Source organism: Phaenicophaeus curvirostris, chromosome Z (genome assembly GCF_032191515.1).
Source record: "Phaenicophaeus curvirostris isolate KB17595 chromosome Z, BPBGC_Pcur_1.0, whole genome shotgun sequence".
In the NCBI taxonomy this organism is placed as follows: Eukaryota; Metazoa; Chordata; class Aves; order Cuculiformes; family Cuculidae; genus Phaenicophaeus; species Phaenicophaeus curvirostris.
In genome coordinates this window covers 20,126,661-20,147,304 of record NC_091431.1, presented here as the reverse complement: position 1 = coordinate 20,147,304, position 20,644 = coordinate 20,126,661, and the positions used below count along the sequence as shown (strand labels likewise).

The 20,644-nt window shown below is 39.9% G+C and overlaps 2 protein-coding genes across 2 annotated transcripts in view; both read right to left on the bottom strand.

Moving 5' to 3' along the window:
- The window catches only part of CCNH (cyclin H), a 264,197-nt gene that overhangs the window by 33,613 nt on the left and 209,940 nt on the right, over positions 1–20,644 (bottom strand). The window lies entirely within an intron of this gene.
- SLC27A6 (solute carrier family 27 member 6) overlaps positions 10,173–20,644 on the bottom strand; it is a 42,893-nt gene continuing 32,421 nt past the window's right edge. The window contains exons 6-10 of the mRNA XM_069880385.1: positions 19,363–19,453; positions 15,896–16,094; positions 15,158–15,255; positions 12,898–13,028; positions 10,173–10,667 (exon numbers count right to left, since the gene is read on the bottom strand). Coding sequence (XP_069736486.1) covers positions 10,491–10,667; positions 12,898–13,028; positions 15,158–15,255; positions 15,896–16,094; positions 19,363–19,453 — 696 coding nt within the window. The 3' untranslated portion in view covers positions 10,173–10,490. The remainder of the gene's footprint in view (positions 10,668–12,897; positions 13,029–15,157; positions 15,256–15,895; positions 16,095–19,362; positions 19,454–20,644) is intronic.

Here is a 20,644-nt window from a genome sequence, read left to right as displayed (position 1 = left end):
TCTAATAGTTGATGGAAGCTTGTATATATAGCTGCTAATTGTAGGATAGCCAAGGTTTCTAAGCAGTCATTTGTGAAGAGCGTGCAAGCCGTGAATGTATGGAGGTTCACCTGTGACTTACAGGGGTGCTAAAGCATCCCATCAGCCTGGAGGATGGGTTTCCCTCAGCAGGAAGGAAGATCGAAGAGAAAGCAGGTTAGAGGTGGAAGAGAAGAGTTGTGGTGAGATGCCTAGCTCCTTGCAGAACAACTGTTCTCTCCCCTTCAGTACACTGCAGTAGCCTGCTCCATGCTGGAAGATGTATATTGTGCTCAGGGGCTTTTGGCAGCATGTGACACTTTTTCCACAAATGAGAGTAGTTCAGTTTCTTGAACTGTACTCTCTGGTTTGTCTCTGTAACTGATGTGCATGGAATAACAAATGGTATTAATTTTTTTTAGGCAAACACTATTTTATTAAGTTAAGATCTACTTCGCTTCTAATTGCAAAATGTATGACCTTTTTGTAATAATTAAGGCAGTAGTTAATGGAAAGCATTTGATGTATTTTAACACTCAAAATGTCGAAACAATTCTTCAGGTATTGAACATGAGTTGAAATCATCCCTGTTTTCACATTCTCAGAACAGAACAGAACAGAACTGAGCTCACAAGAACTGTCTTTTCTTCTCCGGTTTTGCATAGTTCTTCTTAGTCATCTCCTTGAAGACATTAAATTCAGCCAACAGAAGTATTTAAATTAAAAGAAGCCTCAAGGAACAGTAACTAGCACTGTTTTCCAGAATTCACATGTCTCTATGGGCTGCAAAACGCTCTGAGCTGTCTGTTTCAGAAGCCTAGAAATAACTGAATACGTGTGAAGGGTTTGCTCAGTACAAGTGGGCTGTTCCACCAGGGAAACATTTCCCAGGGAACAGGGAACGTCAGCAAGCCAGCTGGAGGCAACTCTTTCACCATCAAGGACATAGACCTGCAGCAGTCAGATCAGAAAGGCAGAGTAGCTCAGGAACAGCCAAATTTCTAGCAATGAGGCAAATCCAAGGTCAAGCCAGGAAAGCAAGGACAGCATGCCAAGCTTAGAGTTATAGAATCATAGAATGTTCTGAGTTGGAAGGGACTTATAAGGATCATCAAGTCCAGCTCCTGTCTCTGCATAGAACAACCCCTACATTCACACCACGTGTCTGAGGGCATTGTCCAAATGTTTCTGAAATATTGCCAGGCTTAGTGCTGTGACTGCTTCCCTCGGGAGCTGTTCCAGTGCTCCACCACCCCCTGAGTGAAGAACCTTTTCCTAAAACCTCCACCCTAACTCTCCCCTGGCACATCTTCCTGCCATTCCCTCAAGTCCTATCATTGGTTGCCAGAGAGAAGGCAGCTATCTGTGTTCAGTGATTCCTTTAACATAGCTAAAAGCCCTAGGGTTAGAAGCAGATCCCTGGCAGAAACAGGAAGGTGAGGCACCCTCAGCTCTTCCCCAGCAGCCTGGTGCAATCCGCACCAGCTGCAGCGTGCCAGGGCTGGCCACCAGCACAGGCAGCCAAACCCCAGGGGCGCAGCTTGCAGAGCCTGTTGGTGCAGGCAGGGTTTTGATGTGAGATCTGTAATTGTGGTGCACATGAAGCCTAGCTTTGGCAGGGAAATCACTGGCTAACCAAGTTAGCCTTTAAAAACACAAAGAGATTATTTAGAGATAAACTCAATAGTATTAATTTAAATACAACCAAGTTCTTGTCCTGTCTGCTCCTTTCTCCATGTGACTAGCAAATCAACAAGGTGTTTCTATCACATTTTGCCTTTACTTTTTCTTTTGAGAGGCTTCCCTCTTTGACATGCTTTCTAACCTACACTGGGAAGTGTAGTTCCACTCTTAAGAGATCTATCAGCAAACTATAACACAGAGGAAACTATTAGAGAATGTTAAGGAGAAAAACAGTATCTTCTGTCTGCTCTTTCACTATCAGCATTCATCTCCATCATATCTATTTTAAAACCAATCTTTCCAGTCCTCAGTTTCCCAGTTCTAAATATTTTATTTTGAGGATGTAATTTACAAACTCAAGAGCTCTTGCAAAAGCTTTCTAACTTGATTACTGTCATTTGGAACATCTGCCTGACAAACTTCTGCATTAGTAGCTACTGAATGAAATGTGGTTCTTGTTTCTCAGGAGATTCATAGGTTTAATTCCAGGAATCCTTAATCCATGAGTGATTTTGCATTAACTAAAGAATTATACTTTTCCTCCCATTTCCTTAAAATTAAGAAACCTTTTCTTTTTTTATTTCTCTCTCTTTTTTTTTCTTTCTTTTTTTAATGGAATAACACAATACAGGAGAAAGAAGAGGACCAGAGCACAGGTATTTTTAGTTAGAATCTATTGTCAATATTTTGGGGAGACTGGAATGAATAGCCTCATCATCACTTCATGTCTGGTGACACCTGCACAATTAATAAATTATATTCTTAAGAGTGAAGCTGAGGGGTAATTTCCCAGTTTTGCAATCAAAAACATAAATGTGTCTGAGACATTTAATAGTAACGTAATAGTTTTCTGAGTTGGTCTTTAGTGCTGTAGCACCGAAAGAAAAGCAAAAGATGAAAAAAAGCTGAAGCAAAAAAAATAGAAAAAGGTGCTTTTGCTTTTCCTTGAAGTTCTTTGTCTTTGGGGGATTTCTCTTGCTAGGTGTAGGGTTTGTGTGACTGTTTTCTGACTATGCGCTGTAAAATGAACAGAGCTAAAACATCAGTAGTTTGAACCAAGTTTTATTAATAAAGGTGATGCAGTGGAATATGTAGGGCTGAAATTATTCCCTTTGTGTTTTCAGTGGATTCAGTTGACCGGCATTGGCAGCGTTACTAAGAGTTTCGATACCTAAAATCCTTTAGATTTTTCCTAATAATCCTTGGAGGCTTATTCAAAATGGAGTTTCCATATGCATTATTTAGAAAAGGGTTTAGAAAAAGAAAAGGAAAGCAGAACTCCAGTGCCGACAGCAGGAAAATGGCTTTGAGCCATCTGTGTTGCTAGGTGCAATGCCCTAGCCACTGTAAGAATTTACATGGAGAGGAGTTCCGTGATGACCTACAGCTGCCACATGTGTGAATCAGCAGTTGTAATGCGTATTCTAAGTGTTCAGCAAAAGCTTGTGGTAAGGTTAAAAGATCTTGCAATTTTGGAAACTGGAAGTAATTATTTCAAATAAACTGCTTCTGGGTGACTCCTGTCTTAATGTCACAGCAAATAATTCTCTTGCAGCTCAAGAAACATCAACGTAGGACTATTTTTTCAACAGAATGACATCAACATGAGTCATACATTTATGTTTTAATATTTTATTGAATGCAACAAGCCCTATGCTGTGTAGCATGTTGCTTCAGTTGATTTCACTCTACAGTTTCAAGGTTCGGCCAGCTCCTGTACTAACAATATTTAACAACCTTATTTATCTGACAGAGACAAGATTGTGGGGACAGAAGGCAAGATACTGTGACTTATAGGATGTGTAAAGAATGTTTGCCACTTAAGATCTGTATATCACTGAATTTACAGGTTCTGAATGTAATTATGGGAAATGCCAACAAAACACGTACAGTGCAGCTGACAGGAGGGTAATTGCTGTCCACTGCCTGGTTGTGTAAATACTGACTCATCTGAAAAAGCTACTGGTAATTTACTGAGGGTCCTCATTCAGTCCTGGTAACTCTTTTTCTCTAGAAACAGATTTTAGAAACTCCCTTCATGACAATGGTCTTTGCCAAAGCAAGGCAGAGATTATCTTAACTCAGTCATATTGTCTAAGACCACCAATATTTGTACCGAACAGCACATAGAGAGTTTCAAGAAAAATACAGACTACAGCATTTAAATCAGCATTTTGGTTAGGAAGGTCTTCTTTTTGTTAATGTTATGAGCAAGCCGGACAATGTGACTGATCTCAAAAGTATTTATTTTTAATGTAGCACAAGAGGAAGCCAAGAATAATCTGCAGATCTGGAGAAAACTTACTACCTAAAGCCAGTTCTTAATATACCTGACAAATGGCATAGGGTTTCTTCCCTGTAGCAGATATGCTAGTATAAAAATGGACTAAGACAATGGGATGGTACTTACTGTTGTTTCAAACTACAAATTTCCCAACAAAACCAGTTTGTTAATGGCAGATTACAGGTATTTGGGTAGATGTAAGCTTCTTTTCCTAGAAATTGGATTTTACTGGCCATCAAAATGGAAATGGAATCATATTACTTTACTCCAAAAGAGATATTCTGCATTTTATGACAGAATATGGCTTTGTTACTGCAGTGCTGTATGACCAAGTACAATGCTTTCACATTCCATCAATAACGAATTTCCTCTTCTGCCATTTATGTATAATTCTAATGAAATTCTTGGACAGCAACCAAGCTGAATGCATATGTTTATCTTTTTGCTGACAATCTGTAGAATTACAAGCATTTGCAACAAATTTGATTTTGTCTAATTCCAGGAGAGAGCTCAAATATCTCTGCCCTCCCAGCAAATGAGAATTAAATTCCTTCATGCTGGCAGGATAGGGGTTTAAGACATAATCCTCTTCTCCATGTTTGCCACTAGTCGATTTAGGCAGTTCTTGCTCTTTGAACTGACTTTTGTGGGTCCTGTTCTCAGGCATATAACTCTCCCCTTACATTTTTTAAGGCCTGTCATCCAATGCGGTGTCTGTGAACTTCACTAAGCATTTGAGATCTTGAGCTGGGCACTGAAACGATGCCTGCAGCAACTCCATTTCCTTCAGCTCTCCAGCTTCAAAGATGAGCAACATTTGCTCTTAAGTGTGATGGCTTCAAATGAAGCAGAAACTTAGATCTCTTTTATTATCTGCTGATATAAATACCGATATAGATGATATACATTTAGATATATGTAAAGCTATACATATGTTTAAAACAATAAAGAATATGGTAGAAGGTGGAAGGGCTCCAAGTAGTAAGACTTTACAATGTGCCACAACCCTTGGAATTTAATCCAGAATTTTCCAAAACAATATGCTACTAGTCTCTTTGTATCCAAGATTTTGATTTCCATTATTACGTGGATGCACTTACCAATCTAGAGAACAGTCCAAATTTTCATAGCTAATGTTTTGGATTATAGTTTTTAGAAGAATTTTCAGAGGCTAAGGTCTTCATCACACTTTTTAATGAAACTTTACAAAGCTAGGAGTAAGTTCTAGTCTGTATCGGAAGATGATAAGGGGTTTGAAACCTTCTCTTTCCTCCCTGTATCTCACTCCATCTGATTTTCTTAATCACCTCCAGTTTTCTAAATTGCAGTGACTACTTTGGGATATATCAGCCAGAACAGGTTCATGACGAGAAGGTCCTGCTTAACAAACTTAATTTCTTTCTATGACAAGGCCACTCACATAGGTGACCAAGGGAAGCCAGTTGATGTAATCTGTCTGGATTTCATTAAACCTGTCAATGCTGTCTGCCACAGTCTCCTCCTGAGCAAAATGTCCAGCGTGCAGCTGGTTAAATGCATGATGCAGTGTGTGAGCAGTTGTCTGATGGGTTAGGCTAAAAGGGTCACAGTGGATGGGGTTGCATCAGGCTGGTGACCAGTCACTAGGAGGATTCCTCAGGGATCCATCGTAGGGCCAGCATTCTTTAATGTCTTCATAAATTACCTGGGTGCAGGACTTGAAGGTTTAATAACTAAGCTTGTGGATGACAGAATTAGGGGGAGCTGTTGACACTTTTGAGGGCAGAGCGGCCTTGCAGAGAGATCTGGACAAACTAGAGAGCTAGGCAATCGCCAACTGCATAGAGTTTAACAAGGGCAAATGCTGGATTTTGCTTCTGGAAGACAGCAACCCTGGCTGTCCATACAGACTGGGGAGCAAGAGGCTTGAGAGCAGCTCTGTGGGAAGGGATCTGTTCTGGTCGATGGCAAGTTGAACATGAGCCAGCAGTGCCCTGGCAGCCAAGAGGGCAACTGTGTCCTGGGGTGCATCCAGCACAGCATTGCCAGCTGGTCGAGGGTGATTATCCTGCTCTAATCTGCACTGGTGCAACCCACCTTGAGTACTGGGTGCAGTTTTGGACACAGTATAAAAAGCTATTCTTGATCATTTGATCTGAACTGTGTCTGGCGCAGGCTTTGGAGAAACTGAATGATGACTATTCTGGCAGAAGATCTGCAGACTGTAGAGAACTTGTGGATTTGGTAGTGATAATTACTTACTTCATTTAAAACTAGTATTGGCGTCTATATCATATAATCTATTTCTGTAATTAAGGATATAATGTGTAAGATACTATGTCCTGAACACTAGAGCACAGTGATCTTATGAAGTTACCCTTATGGTGAAGTTAATCATCAGACTATGCTGTCAGTTATTGACAGTATTGCTAAATAAAATACCTCACACTAAATTTATTCCTAAAATTACTGGTATTCAGGTGCAACTTTCTTTGTCTGTGTGCTGAATCATGGCCTCTAATTTTACTAAACATAGCATTTTTAGAGATAGCAAATTTTAAACAGAACATTAGAATCTTAGAGTCAAAGAATCATGCAGGTTTGAAAAGACCTCTAAGCTCATCAGTCCAACCGTGAGCTCAACACCACCGTGCCTACTAAACTATGTTCCAGATTGCCACATCTACATGTTTCTTGAACACTTCCAAGGAAGGTGACTCCATCACTGCCCTGGGCAGCCTGTTCCAATGTTTCATTGCTCTTTCAGTAAAGAAACTTTTCCTGATATCCAATCTAAACCTACCCTGGTACAATTTGAGCCCACTTCCTCTCATCCTGTCACTTATTACTTGGGAGAAGAGATCAACACCCACCTCGCTACAACCTCCTTCAGGGAGCTTTAAAGAGTGATAAGGTCTCCCCTCAGCCTCTTCTTCTCCAGGCTAAACAACCCCAGTTTCTCAGCCGCTCCCTGAATCCCTGTGGTCCAGACCCTTCCCCAGCTTCATTGCCCTTCTCTGGACATGATCCAGGCTCTCAACATCTTTCATGAAGTGAAGGGCCCAAAACTGAGCCCAGGATTTGAGGTGTGGCCTCACCAGCACCAAGTTACAGGGGAACAATCACTTCCGTGCTCCTGCTGGCCACACCATTATTTGCTTGAAATTAGTTTTGACTTAATGAATAAGTTTTGTAAATACTGATATTTGTCTTACAATTTCTGCTCTGTGTGTGAATGTACAGCAGATTAGTGGTTGCATTGTTAGTTGGGCACAGGATACTGAAAATGAATCGTTCCTTTTTTTAAAAAAAAAAAAAAATTAGAGGGGGGTGTGTCTTTCCTTCCATAACTACTCGGTATTTTTTTAATTTTAAAAATGCCAACAAGACTGCAAACAAGAGTAGAAGACATTTTCTGTATGCCATCTGCAGGGAATTCATAGTCCAGATGAAATATGTTCTTAATGGAGGCTGTTACAGGTATGGGAAAGATGTTGAAAGTCTGAGGGACAATTTAATTGCTTCATTTCTTGAAAAGCTGTATATACTAGACTAGGACGAAGAGGAAAAAATTCCTGATCTGCTTGGAAACTCTGTATTTTTTTACCATTTCCTGAGAATCCTGAGAAAGATTTATGAACACTAATTCACTATAACTGTGCTAACTGTACGTGATTCACTAGGACAAGAGAATGTATATATGTTTACCCTTGCAGAATTTTACCTTCCCTAAATGATAGTTTAAATCTCATTTTTTAAAATAAACACTGTTTCCATCATTAGCTATCCCCACTGGCACAGGAAAAGATGATAAAACTAAAAAATAATTACCTTTATTTATTTAAATATATATCTCTCTTCTTTATTTAAGCAGCTCAGCATGAGGTGCCAATGTGCACTTGCAGCCCTGAAGGTCAACCCTATCCTGGGCTGCGTCCAAAGCAGTGTGAACAGGAGGTCAAGGGAGGTGATTTCTGCACATCTACTGTGCTCCGGTGAGACTCCCACCTGAAGTCCCCACCTGGAATCCTCAACACAGGAAGGACATGGATCTCTTGGAGCAAGTAAAGAGAAGGCCACTGAGATGATCAGAGGGATCGAGCATCTCTGCTATGAGGACAGGCTGAGGTAGTTGGGGTTGTTCAGCCTGGAGTAGAGGAGGGAGAAATTAGAGCATCCTTCCAGTACTGAAAGGGGTATACAGAATAGCTGGGAAGGGGCTCTTGATCAGTGAGTTCAGGGAAAGAATGAAGGAGGATGGTTTTAAGATGAAAGAGGGGAGATTTTTGTGAGATATTGGAAATAAATGTTTTCCTGTGAGGGCGGGGAGGTCCTGGCCCAGGTTGCCCAGAGAAGCCATGGCTGCCCCTTCCCTGGAGGTGTTCAAGGCCAGGTTAGATGGGGCTTGGAGCAACCTGATCAACTGGGAGGTGTCCCTGTCCATGGCAGTGGGGGTGGGACTGGATGGGCTTTAAGGTCCCTTCTAAGCCAAACCATTCCACCATTCTAATACATAAGATTAGCAGTGCAGCTCCCCATCCACATCCCATCCATCCTCAGATGCTTCGTTTTCCCTGTTATATGAAATGAAACTTCCAAGGCAAATACTGGGTCATAACCATGCAGCAACAATCAAGCCCTCATCCCTCATCCATTCCACATGGTGACCTAGGTTTGACAGGAGGATACAAACAGGTTGGTCCAAATATTTTCTCTTTCTGAAAGGAAGGTTTTTCCTGATGTTTGAAATGAATATCATTGTCATTTAGTCTAACTTCAGTGCCAGTTCAACAATCTAGATATTCATGGGAAATGCAACACTTTTCTGCAAGATGGTTCTGTGCATCTGCTGGCACCTGACCTACTGGCTAAGAAAAAGAAAACTATTGGATTGAAAACAATATTCTGTCTTTCCTTTGGGAAATACAGACCCTATGGTTCTGTAGATTTTCTGTTTATTATTTTCTTGCTGTCACAAGCATCCTTTCTCTTGAAATATTGCATAGAACAGGATGCTTTTACTAGCCTTTGAAAACAGGTGGATTGCCCAGGCTGTCTTTGTCACACTAAGGAAGTACAGGGGAATAGCTAGAATCTTGTATTCCTCTAGTGGTCACAGCTGGGAAATAAACATTTGTAGGCTGGTTAAGCCTACAGCTGAGTTAGAAGAGTCTGGCTGCTGCTGAATGATATCGCAGAGCTCAAAAACACCAGCTGGCTGCCACAATTTTTCTTTCCTTTTGGTATTCATTTGTTTTTCTATCCTTTTCTTCATGTTCTTTCCCGCCCGCTCCTGTAGCATCTCAGTGGTTAAACCCCTTCAGTAGTCATAAATAGTTTTAAATACCATAAATCAAATGTTGCATCCTACTGTTTTATGAGCACCTGGTTTCATACCTCAGTTACAACAGAAGAGAGAGACTTACGATACCTAATGTTCAAGAGACCAGGCCCCTTCAGTATTCCACAATACTCATTCTGGCTGATCAAACTGGTATAACAATCCATTAGAGGAAGACACTGCACAAGCAGTGCATCAAAACAGACTACAAAACAGACTTTACACAGTCAAACCTAAATCAAACTAAGTACAGAACATAGTTTAAATAATTTTATACTTTATTTTAAAGTTGTAAAAAGCAATGCATTAGAATATACAATTTAGAATCTTATGATTTCTTCTATATTTTATACTCATAAAATAATGATCTCTGAGAGTCATTAATAGGAGAAAAGACAATATTTTTCAGTCAATATGCATGACATAAAGTGCTGTAATAATTCTTTGTATGCTATATAAGCATTTTTCCCCATTAAATGTGAACATTTCCTCTGTCCGCTGTTGATCTGCTGCTAAACATTTCATGAAAGTTTGCTCTGTGTTCAGAATTTGACACTACAAACAGCCAGTTTAACAAGTGAAAGAGTATGGATTACGACAAAAATATCAGCAGTGATATTACTATAAAACTTCCTGGAGGACTTTCTCCTGCTTAACTTTCTTTTATCTTCAGATCCATCAGAAATGTCCTCTGCAGTAAAGTTGTTTTCTCTTCCAATCCCTGTCAAGTCTTTATTTCTTAAAATACATCTTCAGAAGTATATAAGATACGTAAACTATATTAAAAAAAAGATGTTACTGGCATATATTCTCTATCTAGAAACAACTTCTGTCACAATATCTTTGTATGTTGAATATTTTTTAATCTGTTCCATACCACATATCATTCAGTTTCATTTAGTACTAAGAAAAACTATCAGACTCATTACTTATATTCCAAAGTCAAGAAAAAATAGATTTCAATCACGTTTACAGGTCATTTACTTAGAAATTGATCTCAAGAGCTAAAAAAATCAGTCAATAATAATGGTCAAGTTAGGAAAGATAGAAAACATATCATAATGTAAATATCAAGTATACAAAATATTATTATGGATAGCTATGTATAAATATTGGTAATACGTTACTGTTTCCTCGTAGAGTAGCTTGTATAGACTGTCCCTTAATAGCCTATTATGAGCATAACTAAAGTTTCATTTTCCCAGACAAGATCATTTCATGTACTTCTTTGGTTAACAAGACGTACGCTTTTTTGGAATTATCTAAAAAATAAAGAGGATCAGGAATTGTAGATGGATTAAAGCCTTCATCTACCAGTCGAAATTTTTGTTGTTTGAATGTTCCAGTCATTTCCATTTTTTCCTATAGAAGAGAGAAAGTTTTATTATTCTATAGAAGAGATTCTTTTGCTCACATTAATTACTGATTTTGAAAATCTTGCTTGATAAAAGGTTAACACTTTATAGTTTCATCATGTTGGAAAACTAGAACTTTTGAGCTGCTATGAACTGCATCCGAAGAACATGGTGGAAAACCATTATAGCCCACTGCTTTCTGCATTCCTGTGCAGTTGTCTCACTGCAGAGTCACAGCAGTGTGCCCATGTGGTCAAAAAGGTCAATGACAACCTGACTTATATCAGCAGGACCAAGTGAGGTCACAGGGTGGTGATTTGAGACAGCCAGCGTGGCTTCACAGAGTGCAAGTATTGCCTCACAAGCCTATGGCTTCCTATGATGCGGTAATGACAGCAGCAGACATGGGAAAACCAGTGGATGTGATCTATCTGGACTTCCGCAAAGCCTTTGACATGATCCCCCACAACATCCTTCTCTCTAAATTGGAGAAATATGGATTTGATAGGTGGACTGTTTGGCAGATAAGGAATTGGGTGGATGGTTGTATTCAGAGAGTAGTGGTCTATGGGCTGATGTCCAGATGGAGATCCATGACAAGTGGTGTCCCTCAGGGGTCTGTACTGAGACCAGTGCTGTTTAATATTTTCATCAATGACAGAAACAATGAAATCAAGTGCAGTCTCAGCAAGTTTGCAGATGACACCAAGGTGAGTGGTGCAGCTGCCATGCTGGGGCAGGACATCATTCAGAGGGACCAAGATAAGCTGGAGAAGTGGGGGCTGTGTGAACCTCAGGAGGTTCAACAAGGCCAACTGCAAGGCCCTACACCTGGGTTGGGGCAATCTATCGTTTTAATACATGATGGGGGATGAAATAAATGATTGAGAGTTGCCTTGCAGAGAAGGACTTGGGGGTGCTTATTACTCTCTATAATTACCAGAAAGGAGGTTGTAAAGAGGAGGGAGCTGGCCTCTTCCCCAAGTGTCAGGGGACAGGACAAGGGGCAATGGCCTCAACCTCTGCTGGAGGAGGTTCAGAAAGGGTCATTGGGCACTGGCAGAGTCTGCCCAGGGAGGTGGTTGGGTCACCACCCCTGGAGGTGTTTAAAAGATGGGTGGATGAGCTGCTCAGGGTCGTGGTTTAGAGGCAAATAGGAATGGCTGGACTCGATGATCCTGGAGGTCTTTTCCAACCTAGTGATTCTGTAATTCTGTGATTTTGTAGTCTTGTGTCCAGTTCTGGAACCTCCAGCATAAGAAGGATATGGAACTGTTGGAACAAGTCCAGAGGAGTCCAGGAAGATAAGCAGATGGCTGGAGCACCTCCCATACGAGGACAGCCTGAGAGAGTTGGGGAAAGAGCCTGGAGAAGAGAAGGCTCCAGGGAGACCTTATAGTGGCCTTCCAGTACTAAAAGTGGCTGCTGGAAAGCTGGGGAGGGACTTTTTAAAATGGTGTGTAGTGATAGGATGAGGAGGTATGGCTTTAAATTGGAAGAGCTAAAATTTACATTAGACATTAGAAGAAATTCTTCACCATGAGGGTGGTGAGGCACAGATTGCCCAGGGAAGCTGTGGCTGCCCCATCCCTGGAGGTGTTCAAGGCCAGGTTGGATGAGGCCTTGTTCAACCTGATCCAGTGGGAGGTGTCCCTGCCCATGGCAGGGGGGGTTGGAACTGGATGAGCTTTAAGGCTCCTTCCAACCCAGACCGTTTTATGGTTCTATGATTGTGGTGTTGCAAATAATAGTGTACCTTTTTAATTTATCTTTTCAATTTACCTAGTATCTTTTCAGATGCTTTAACTTTTGTCATTATATTACACAGCAAACCACATTTCATTTATTGTGGACAGTCTCCTGCTTTAGCTCTACTTCTCTCTAATTTCCACTGCATAAAATGGATTTTAGGTTATTTTCTCCAGATGACATTGTTCACATTTTACTAATCTGAATCTTTTTCTTCCCTGTGTTCATCCTTCTAATCTCCCTAAATCCTTTTGTATGACCTCCATCCTTAGTCATTTGTATAATTCATCCTATTTTAACACAGCCTCCAAATTTTATTGACTCTTTGTATCATTTGTTTTCCAGGACTCCATTAATGAAAACAGCAGATAGGACCAGTTCAAAAACAAAGCAAGTGCTATATGAACAAGCACTTTCTGTTATCCACTTAGCCATCTCTGTGTTCGAATGACGCGTGTTTTTATGCACTCTGCAATTACATAGCTTACCTGGACTCTTAAAAACAGAGGACAAGCGTAACTTGGTAGACAGGTCACTACTTGCTTATACATTTGCTCCAAGTCTAATGATGCATTCTGTTTTAAAATAAGACAGGCCATTCCTGCTTTTCCTTCATAATCTAGAGGAAAAGAAGTGAGATGAGAATTTGAGGATTTTGGAACATCAGTAAGGTTGACATTTTAGTGACGAACCTTATGAAAAAGAGCTGTAGTGCATTAATAAACTAACAGTCATATATTATCTTCTGAGTTTCAGTAAAGCTGAAAGATTACATTCATATTTTATCTGATATTACATATATTTGGAGATCACTCAACTGATTAGTTAAGCAATAATGTGCTAAATGTGTTTGGCAGGTAAAAGTAAATGGAGTCCCATGATCAATATTCAATATAAGTGGATAAACATCAACACCATTCTTCTCTCAAAAATAAGAGTCCTGAGGCTCTTTCCCAGATTAGCCATTTCTGCCTTGTCTTCAGTTTTAGCCTTTCTCTCTTGCCAGTATCTTATCTTAAAACTGTGGATCTGAATGATGTTAACAGAGAGTAGAACGTTTTACTGATTTGCCTGGAAAAAGAGAGCACTGTGGATGTATAAAGAAAAACAAAATGGGTAAAATAGAAAAGAAATTAATTTCAGAAATCAGAAATAACTTCACGCTGTAACCATCATCTAGTAGTAACAGCAGAGACATTCTGCCAACATTACCTTTTAATGACTCCTTTCTATACGTTTTCTGCTAATGCTGCAAAACCTGTGAGGAACTTGATTATATTTATATATATTTTTTTATATATATATAAATATTTATTATTTATTTATATATAAATATTTATTTATTTATAAATGTATATATAAATTATTATTTATATATAAATTTATATTTATATAAACCTTATATTTAAGGACAATTATCAAGACAATTGCCTAAGCTGTGTAGGAATCTGCAGGTAAATGTATAAGAAATTAGAAGCTCTCATAATTTTGAGTCTGATTTTCCATCAGTCTTCTTTATTATGAACTCTTTTGTTGTGTGGCTTTAGAGGTAAATGACAACTTTCCCACATTTTAAACTCTTTTATCATTTTGTGCTAGTTTCACCGTGGCAAATATTCATCCAGCTTCTCACACATTGCCTTCTCCTACGGGATGGGAATAGAAGGAAAGCAAGACAACTCATATATCAAGATACCGGCAGTTTTATAGGGAAAGCAAAAGCTGCATGCACAAGCAAAGCAAAACACAGACTTCATTCACTCTTCTCCATTGTCAGGCAGCTGTTCAGCTACTTCCTCCAAGGCAAGGCCTTACTCAGCACATGCAGTGGTTGTTTGGGAAGGCAAAGATCATAACCACAAACATTTCACCCTGTTCCTTTCCCCAAGCTTTTATTACTAAGCACAGCATCAAATGATATGGAATATCCCTGTGGTCAGTTTGGTCCCACTGTTCCATCTGCATCTGCTCCCAGCTCATTGCCCACCTCCAGCATACCAGTTGCAGAGAGAAAGCCTTGATACTGTGCAAGGTCTGTTTGGAGATAGCCAAGTGTTGGTAAGTTAATCAACACTGGTTTTAGCCACCACTGCAAGGCATAGCACCGTAGACTCCTATAAAGAAATTCATCTCTATCCCAATCAGACACAGTGTGCATTTAAAAAAAAACATATGGCATGAATAGAAATCAAGCCCAGATGACCTCATGAAAATTAAAAACAAAAAAAAGTAGTAAAAAGAAATTAATGTATTCTCTTTCTTAATAAATTATTTATTTTTCTCTTTGCTTTCCTTTCACATTCTTCTTGGCTTTGTAATATTTCTGCTTACAGATGGTGATGAGGGTGAGGAAGCACTGGCACAGGTTGCCCAGGAAAGTTTTGGATGTCCCCTCCCTGGAAGTGTTCAAGGCCAGGTTAGATGGGGCTGTGAGCAGCCTTGTCTGGTGGGAGGTGTCCCTGCCCATTCCATGAATGTGAATATAATAACTCTTTAAACTTGAATTTAGATTATGTAGCTATCATAAATTCAGGAAAGATAACTTTTCAGAAATATACATCACCACATACACATAGAAATGCATGATTCACTGTCTCGTTCACAATCTGGTAGTATTTTCACCATTTTAGCTAGGTATTAAAAAGATGACTCAATGTGGAGTGATTCATAGGTTTAAAACATGAAATAAAAGAGTATGAGGGCTAGCAACTTACCTAAAGGAAGAAAAACATACGGCTAAAGTTTTACCTGGCACAGATACACCATACACATTTGCTTCTTGTATGAAGTCCAACATTACAATAACGTCAGAAACTTCTGTAGTTGCAACATTCTCCCCTTTCCATCTAAAACGTGAAAAAATAATTTAACCATATGGACACCTCCTCTTTAAAAAACATTAGCTATAGTACAAACTCTATTCATTTCATCTTAAAACACTTCAAATTTGTTCCAACTTGTCATGCTGGTATAGTGATCTGGTCACTAGAATAGCTTGCAGTTCAAATGATACTGGGTACTGACTGTCACAATAAAGCACAATGAAAGTTTATCATAATCTGGTATAATGGTTTTCAAATCTTGATATGTATCTGAACATGTAAAATGTGACCAATCTTTACTATTTGATACATCTTTCTCCACCTCAGTATACAATTCACTTGCTCGCAGTAAAACCATCACTAGTTACTATGTTTACTGGAAGGGCTGCTCAAAGAGTATTAATTCCTACAAAACATTCTGGAAATTATCTGTCCAGGTCCACAGGACACTTTTCACAAAATCAAGCCACTAACATACACTTGAAGATCATTATGAACTTTAACACAATAGTAATAAACTGAACACTTTCCAACTTTTTGTTGAAAACAAATTGTTCTGTTCTGCTCTGTTCCATTCCATCCCATCCCACTCTATCCTACCCTATCCTACCATGTATGTCCATGTTTTTTAATGAATAAATGTGAAAAGAAACAATGATTATACCTGAAGGTATCTCCAATCCTGTCCCAAAAATAAAGAAAATTTTCATGGTCTTGAACCATTAGATCTCCAGTGTTGAAATAAAGATCTCCCCTCTTAAATACCTCAGAGAGTAATTTCTTTTCTGTGTGTCTCTTATTGCCAGCGTAACCAAAGAAGGGGTTTTTCGCATTGACTTTGGAAATGAGAAGCCCAGCCTCACCTACAGAGAGAAGTGGAAGGAATGTAAGCCTGAGGCATCATTGCACATTTCCTGTACTTTACATTAAAATTAATTTGTTACATACAATTTTACAAGATCAAGAACCAAGTCTGGCATGGTTGATAAGACACAATAATAAAAACTTGAATTGTTTCTACTTCTACTTCTTTACAGTTCCTTCAGTCACCTCCACCTGCACAGTGACCATAAAGATTCCCAGTCTTTTGTATTTATTCCTAATGACTTACCAGTTTTGTCCCAGAAGTGTCATCTATCAACTGTGAGTTCATTAGTAAGTTTGCTATCCTCAAAGAATGTCCTGAGTTGGAAGGGACCCACCAGGATCATCCGGTCCAACTCCTGTCCCTGCACAGGACAACACCAACATTTACAGTGTGTGTCTGAGGGCATTGTCCAAATGCATCTGCAATATTGTCAGGCTTGGCACCATGGCTGCCACCCTGTGGAGCTGTTCCAGTGCCCCACCACCCTCTGGGTGAAGAACTTTTCCCAAGCTAACCCTCCCCTGGCATATAGATATCTTCCTGACATTCCCTCGGGTCCCATCAGTGGTCAGCAGAGAGAAGAGATCAGCACCTGCACCTCCTCCTCCCCATGTAAGGAAGCTGTAGATTGTGATGAGGTCTCCCATCAGTCTCCTCCAGGCTGAACAGAACAAGTGACTTCAGAAGCTCCTCGTATGGCTTCCCCTCTAAGCCCCTCACCAACCTTGTGACCTCCTCTGGACCCTCTCCAGTAGATTTAGATCCTTTTCATACAGTGGTGCCCAAAACTGCACCCAGTGCTCAGGGTAGGGTAGCACCAGTGTGGAGTAAGGTGGGACAATCACCACATCGTGCTGGATGCACCCCAGGACACGGTTGCCCTCTTGGCCACAAGAGCTCACTGCTGGCTCATGTTCACCTTGCTGTTAACCGGAACCCCCAAATCCCTTTCCACAGGGCTGCTCACCAGCCTCTCGCTCCTCAGTCTGTATGGACATCCAGGGTTGCTGTGTTCCAGGTGCAAAATCCAGCACTTGCTGTAGTTGAAAGTCATGGACCTGGTGGTTGCCCAGCTCTCCGGTTTGCAAGGAGTGTCAACAGCCCCAACCAGTGTTGTGTCATCAGCAAACTTAGCAAACCTTCAAATCCTCCATCCAGGTCATTTACAAAGCTATTAAAGAGTCCTGACCCTAAGATGTATCCCTGCAGAACCCGGCTAGTGACTGGTCATCAGCCCAATGCAGCTCCGTTTACTGTGACCCTTTGTGTCCAACCTGTCAGCCAACTGCTCACACACTGCACTATGTTTATGCAGCTGAATGCTGGACATTTTGCTCAGGAGGAGACTGTGACAGACAGCATCGACGGCTTTAATGAAATCCAGACAGATTACATCAATTGGCTTCCCTTGGTCACTTAAGGGGGTGGCCTTGTCATAGAAAGAAAATAAGTTTGTTAAGCAGGAACTTCTCCTTCTCAAGGTCATATCACAGACCTATCCTCTCAAACTGCGCACTTCAAGTGACTATGTCCTGCTCCCCACACCTTACTGAATCTCCAGTGATAAGTATCAGCTTCAGCAGTTTTCTACTGAAAAACAAGTGTTAATAAAGAGCAAGTGTTCAATCCAGGCATTAAATCTCTATTTAGTCTCCTTTTGGAAGTACTGAGAACACTTGTTGAGAATTTTCATTAATGTGATATAGCCTCATTACTTTCTTTTTGGAGTAAAATATAGAACTTTTAATACAATTATTTTTTCTCAAAAAACAGGGAGGTATAGGGATAGGATTATCCTTTTATGCATATAGAGTATCAGGGTATGACAAAATCTATAGATTGTGATGATACTTTTTATTGGACTGAACTGTATAATCGGAAAAAAACTAGACCAGGTGTCTAATTACAGCATGTGTTCTCTTCACAGGTAAGTCTGACATCTCTAGAGATAATTTCCTATAAACTCTCACATTCTGAGGACTGTATTTTCTGAGAAGTGCACATCTTTGATTAAGACCTGATCAAGAATCTCTTAAATCCTTTGAAAAATCTGCCTCGGCTCCCTTTTAATGCTGTCTCCCTGACCTTTAAGAGGAGTTTTTCTTGCTTCAGTTTCCAGGCATTAATTACAGCTATTACTTTCCTACAGTATAACAGAGGTGTTCCTGTATCTGGTAGGCACCTTGAAAAGAGATCACAGATACTTGATAAGTATTTTCAAAACAGCTATAATCAAGAAACCACTTTTTGTTTTTAAATAAAATGGTTAAGCTTAATCAACTCAGTCAGGAACAGCATTTGTTTTAATCCACCAGTCTTTCTGATAGATCTCTTGGGCAACCATCTCGTTATGTAAAACTCTTTTAAAAAACATAGATGTTCTTACCTACATTTTCAGAGGTAATATCACATCATCGCTTTTGAACACTGGCTGTCCCTGAATATATCCAAAGATCTCCTAAAATGCTCGGGTGTCAGCAATCATATGCTTAATAATGCTCTATCTTAGATCACAAATCATATTGCATTTGTCAGAGCAAACAGTAATAATTTATGAAAGGGTTCTGCAAGGATCCATCTTAGGGCCAGCACTCTTTAATGGCTTCACAAATGACCTGGATGCAGGACTTGAAAGTTTAATAACTAAGTTTTCTCATGACACAAAGTGGGAGGAACCGTTGACACTCTTGAGGGCAGAGAGACCCTGCAGAGGGATCTAGACAAACTGAAGAGCTGGCTGGGCAATCCCCAGGTCCACGAATTTTAACAATGGCAATTGCCAGATTTTGCACCTGGGACGCATTAACCCTGTACGTCCACGCAGACTGAGGAGTGAGAGGCTGGTGAGCATCCCTGAGAAAGGGGAGACTAAAACGAGTCTTCATCACAGTTTAGTGCTCCCTCACAAGGGAAGGAGGAGGAGCAGGCACAGATTTCTTCTCTCTTGTGACCAATGATAGGACCTAAGGCAATGTGCCAGGGGAACATTAGGTTGGGTATTAGGAAGAGGTTCTTCCCCCAGAGGGTGGTGGAGCACTGGAACAGCTCCCAGGGAAGTACTCAAGGCACTAAGCCTGACAATATTCCAGGAGTATCTGGGCCAGCTCTCAGACACACAGTGTGAATGTTGGGGTTGTCCTGAGCAGAGACAGGAGCTGGACTTGATGATCTTTGTGGGTCTCTTCTAACTCAGGACATTCTGTAACTCTTTGAGTCTATGATTCTATATTGGTATAGTATATCCTATTAAAACACACACTTACCTTTCTTAACTTTTTCACACCAACCATCCTTATTTCTAATTGGTTCATCCTTTTGGAAATCATACTTGATTAAATCAAATGGGAAAAAAAGCTAAAAAAAAGGTGGAAAATATCATTAGTTATTCATCTGCACAGTGACATCTGGTGGCAGCAAATATAAGCATAGAAATCTTTACTCCAGTTTTGCTCATCTCAAAGTAGAAAGCAGTTTCATTTAAAACTGAAAATACTCTGTAACATGTTATGGGATCGAAGAGCCTCCATGAGTCAGGATAATAGAAGCATATCTAGAGTGTAACTGACGTTGAGTGGTGGTGGCTTATATCAACAATGTTCTTGGGGTCCTCTGGCACCTAAAATAACTGGCAAAGCAAAGGCTTAAATCTCCTTACAAAAAGAAAACTGCTTCCTGTTGGGCTTTGCTTTACTTAACTGGCCACAGTTATTCCCTCAGGCTTTCTCAGGCTGCTGTATGGTGAAAAGTCCTCATGAGCACCAGCTGAAGGATATGTACTCCCATGTTGTTTGACATAGTTATGTAGCTGTGTGCATTCCACAGTTGCATCAGCATTAGTTCTGCGTTTTTCTTGAGTCCTGGCACTGCTGACCTAAGAGATCTCAAGTTATGTTACACAAGTAACATGCCTCTTGTATAATGACCACAAAGATTATGGCTCTGGGTAAGCTGAAGAAGAGCGAGAGATACTCTTATCAACACTTGAAGTCACAATGCTTTTTTTTTCTTTTTACTTCAATATACAGAGACTGACTCTTATTTCTCTTAATTTTTCCACTGTGATATAAATCCAAATTAGATCTTTGAGAGACATGGACAATATGGTACTATATGAACTCCTGTGTTTGTAGTTATTAACTTAAGGCTTTGGTTTGCCTGGCTTGGGATTCTGGTTTCCTTTTTCATAAAGAACTATACCAGCAATCTATTTAATAACTAGTCAAACCAAGGATATTCAATTATTTTCACCTGGAGCAATCTTGGCAAGCAGAGAAAACAATTTTAAAAACATTCAACTGTACTCTTCAAAATAAAGGAATACAATATAATTTAAGGATAGTGTTATGAAAGTGACTGAAGAATTAGATGCTAAAACATAAAGACCTTTGCTTTTCTGCAACTAAATTTGATGAAGAGTTGCGTAGTTATTTTATCCCAATTCAAAGTGTTGCTGTAGCTGCCCCACATAATTTTGTTTTCAAGGAAGTCTGAATAAATAGCAACTTGAATTAAACATCAAGAATACAATTTCAGCCTCAAAGAGAC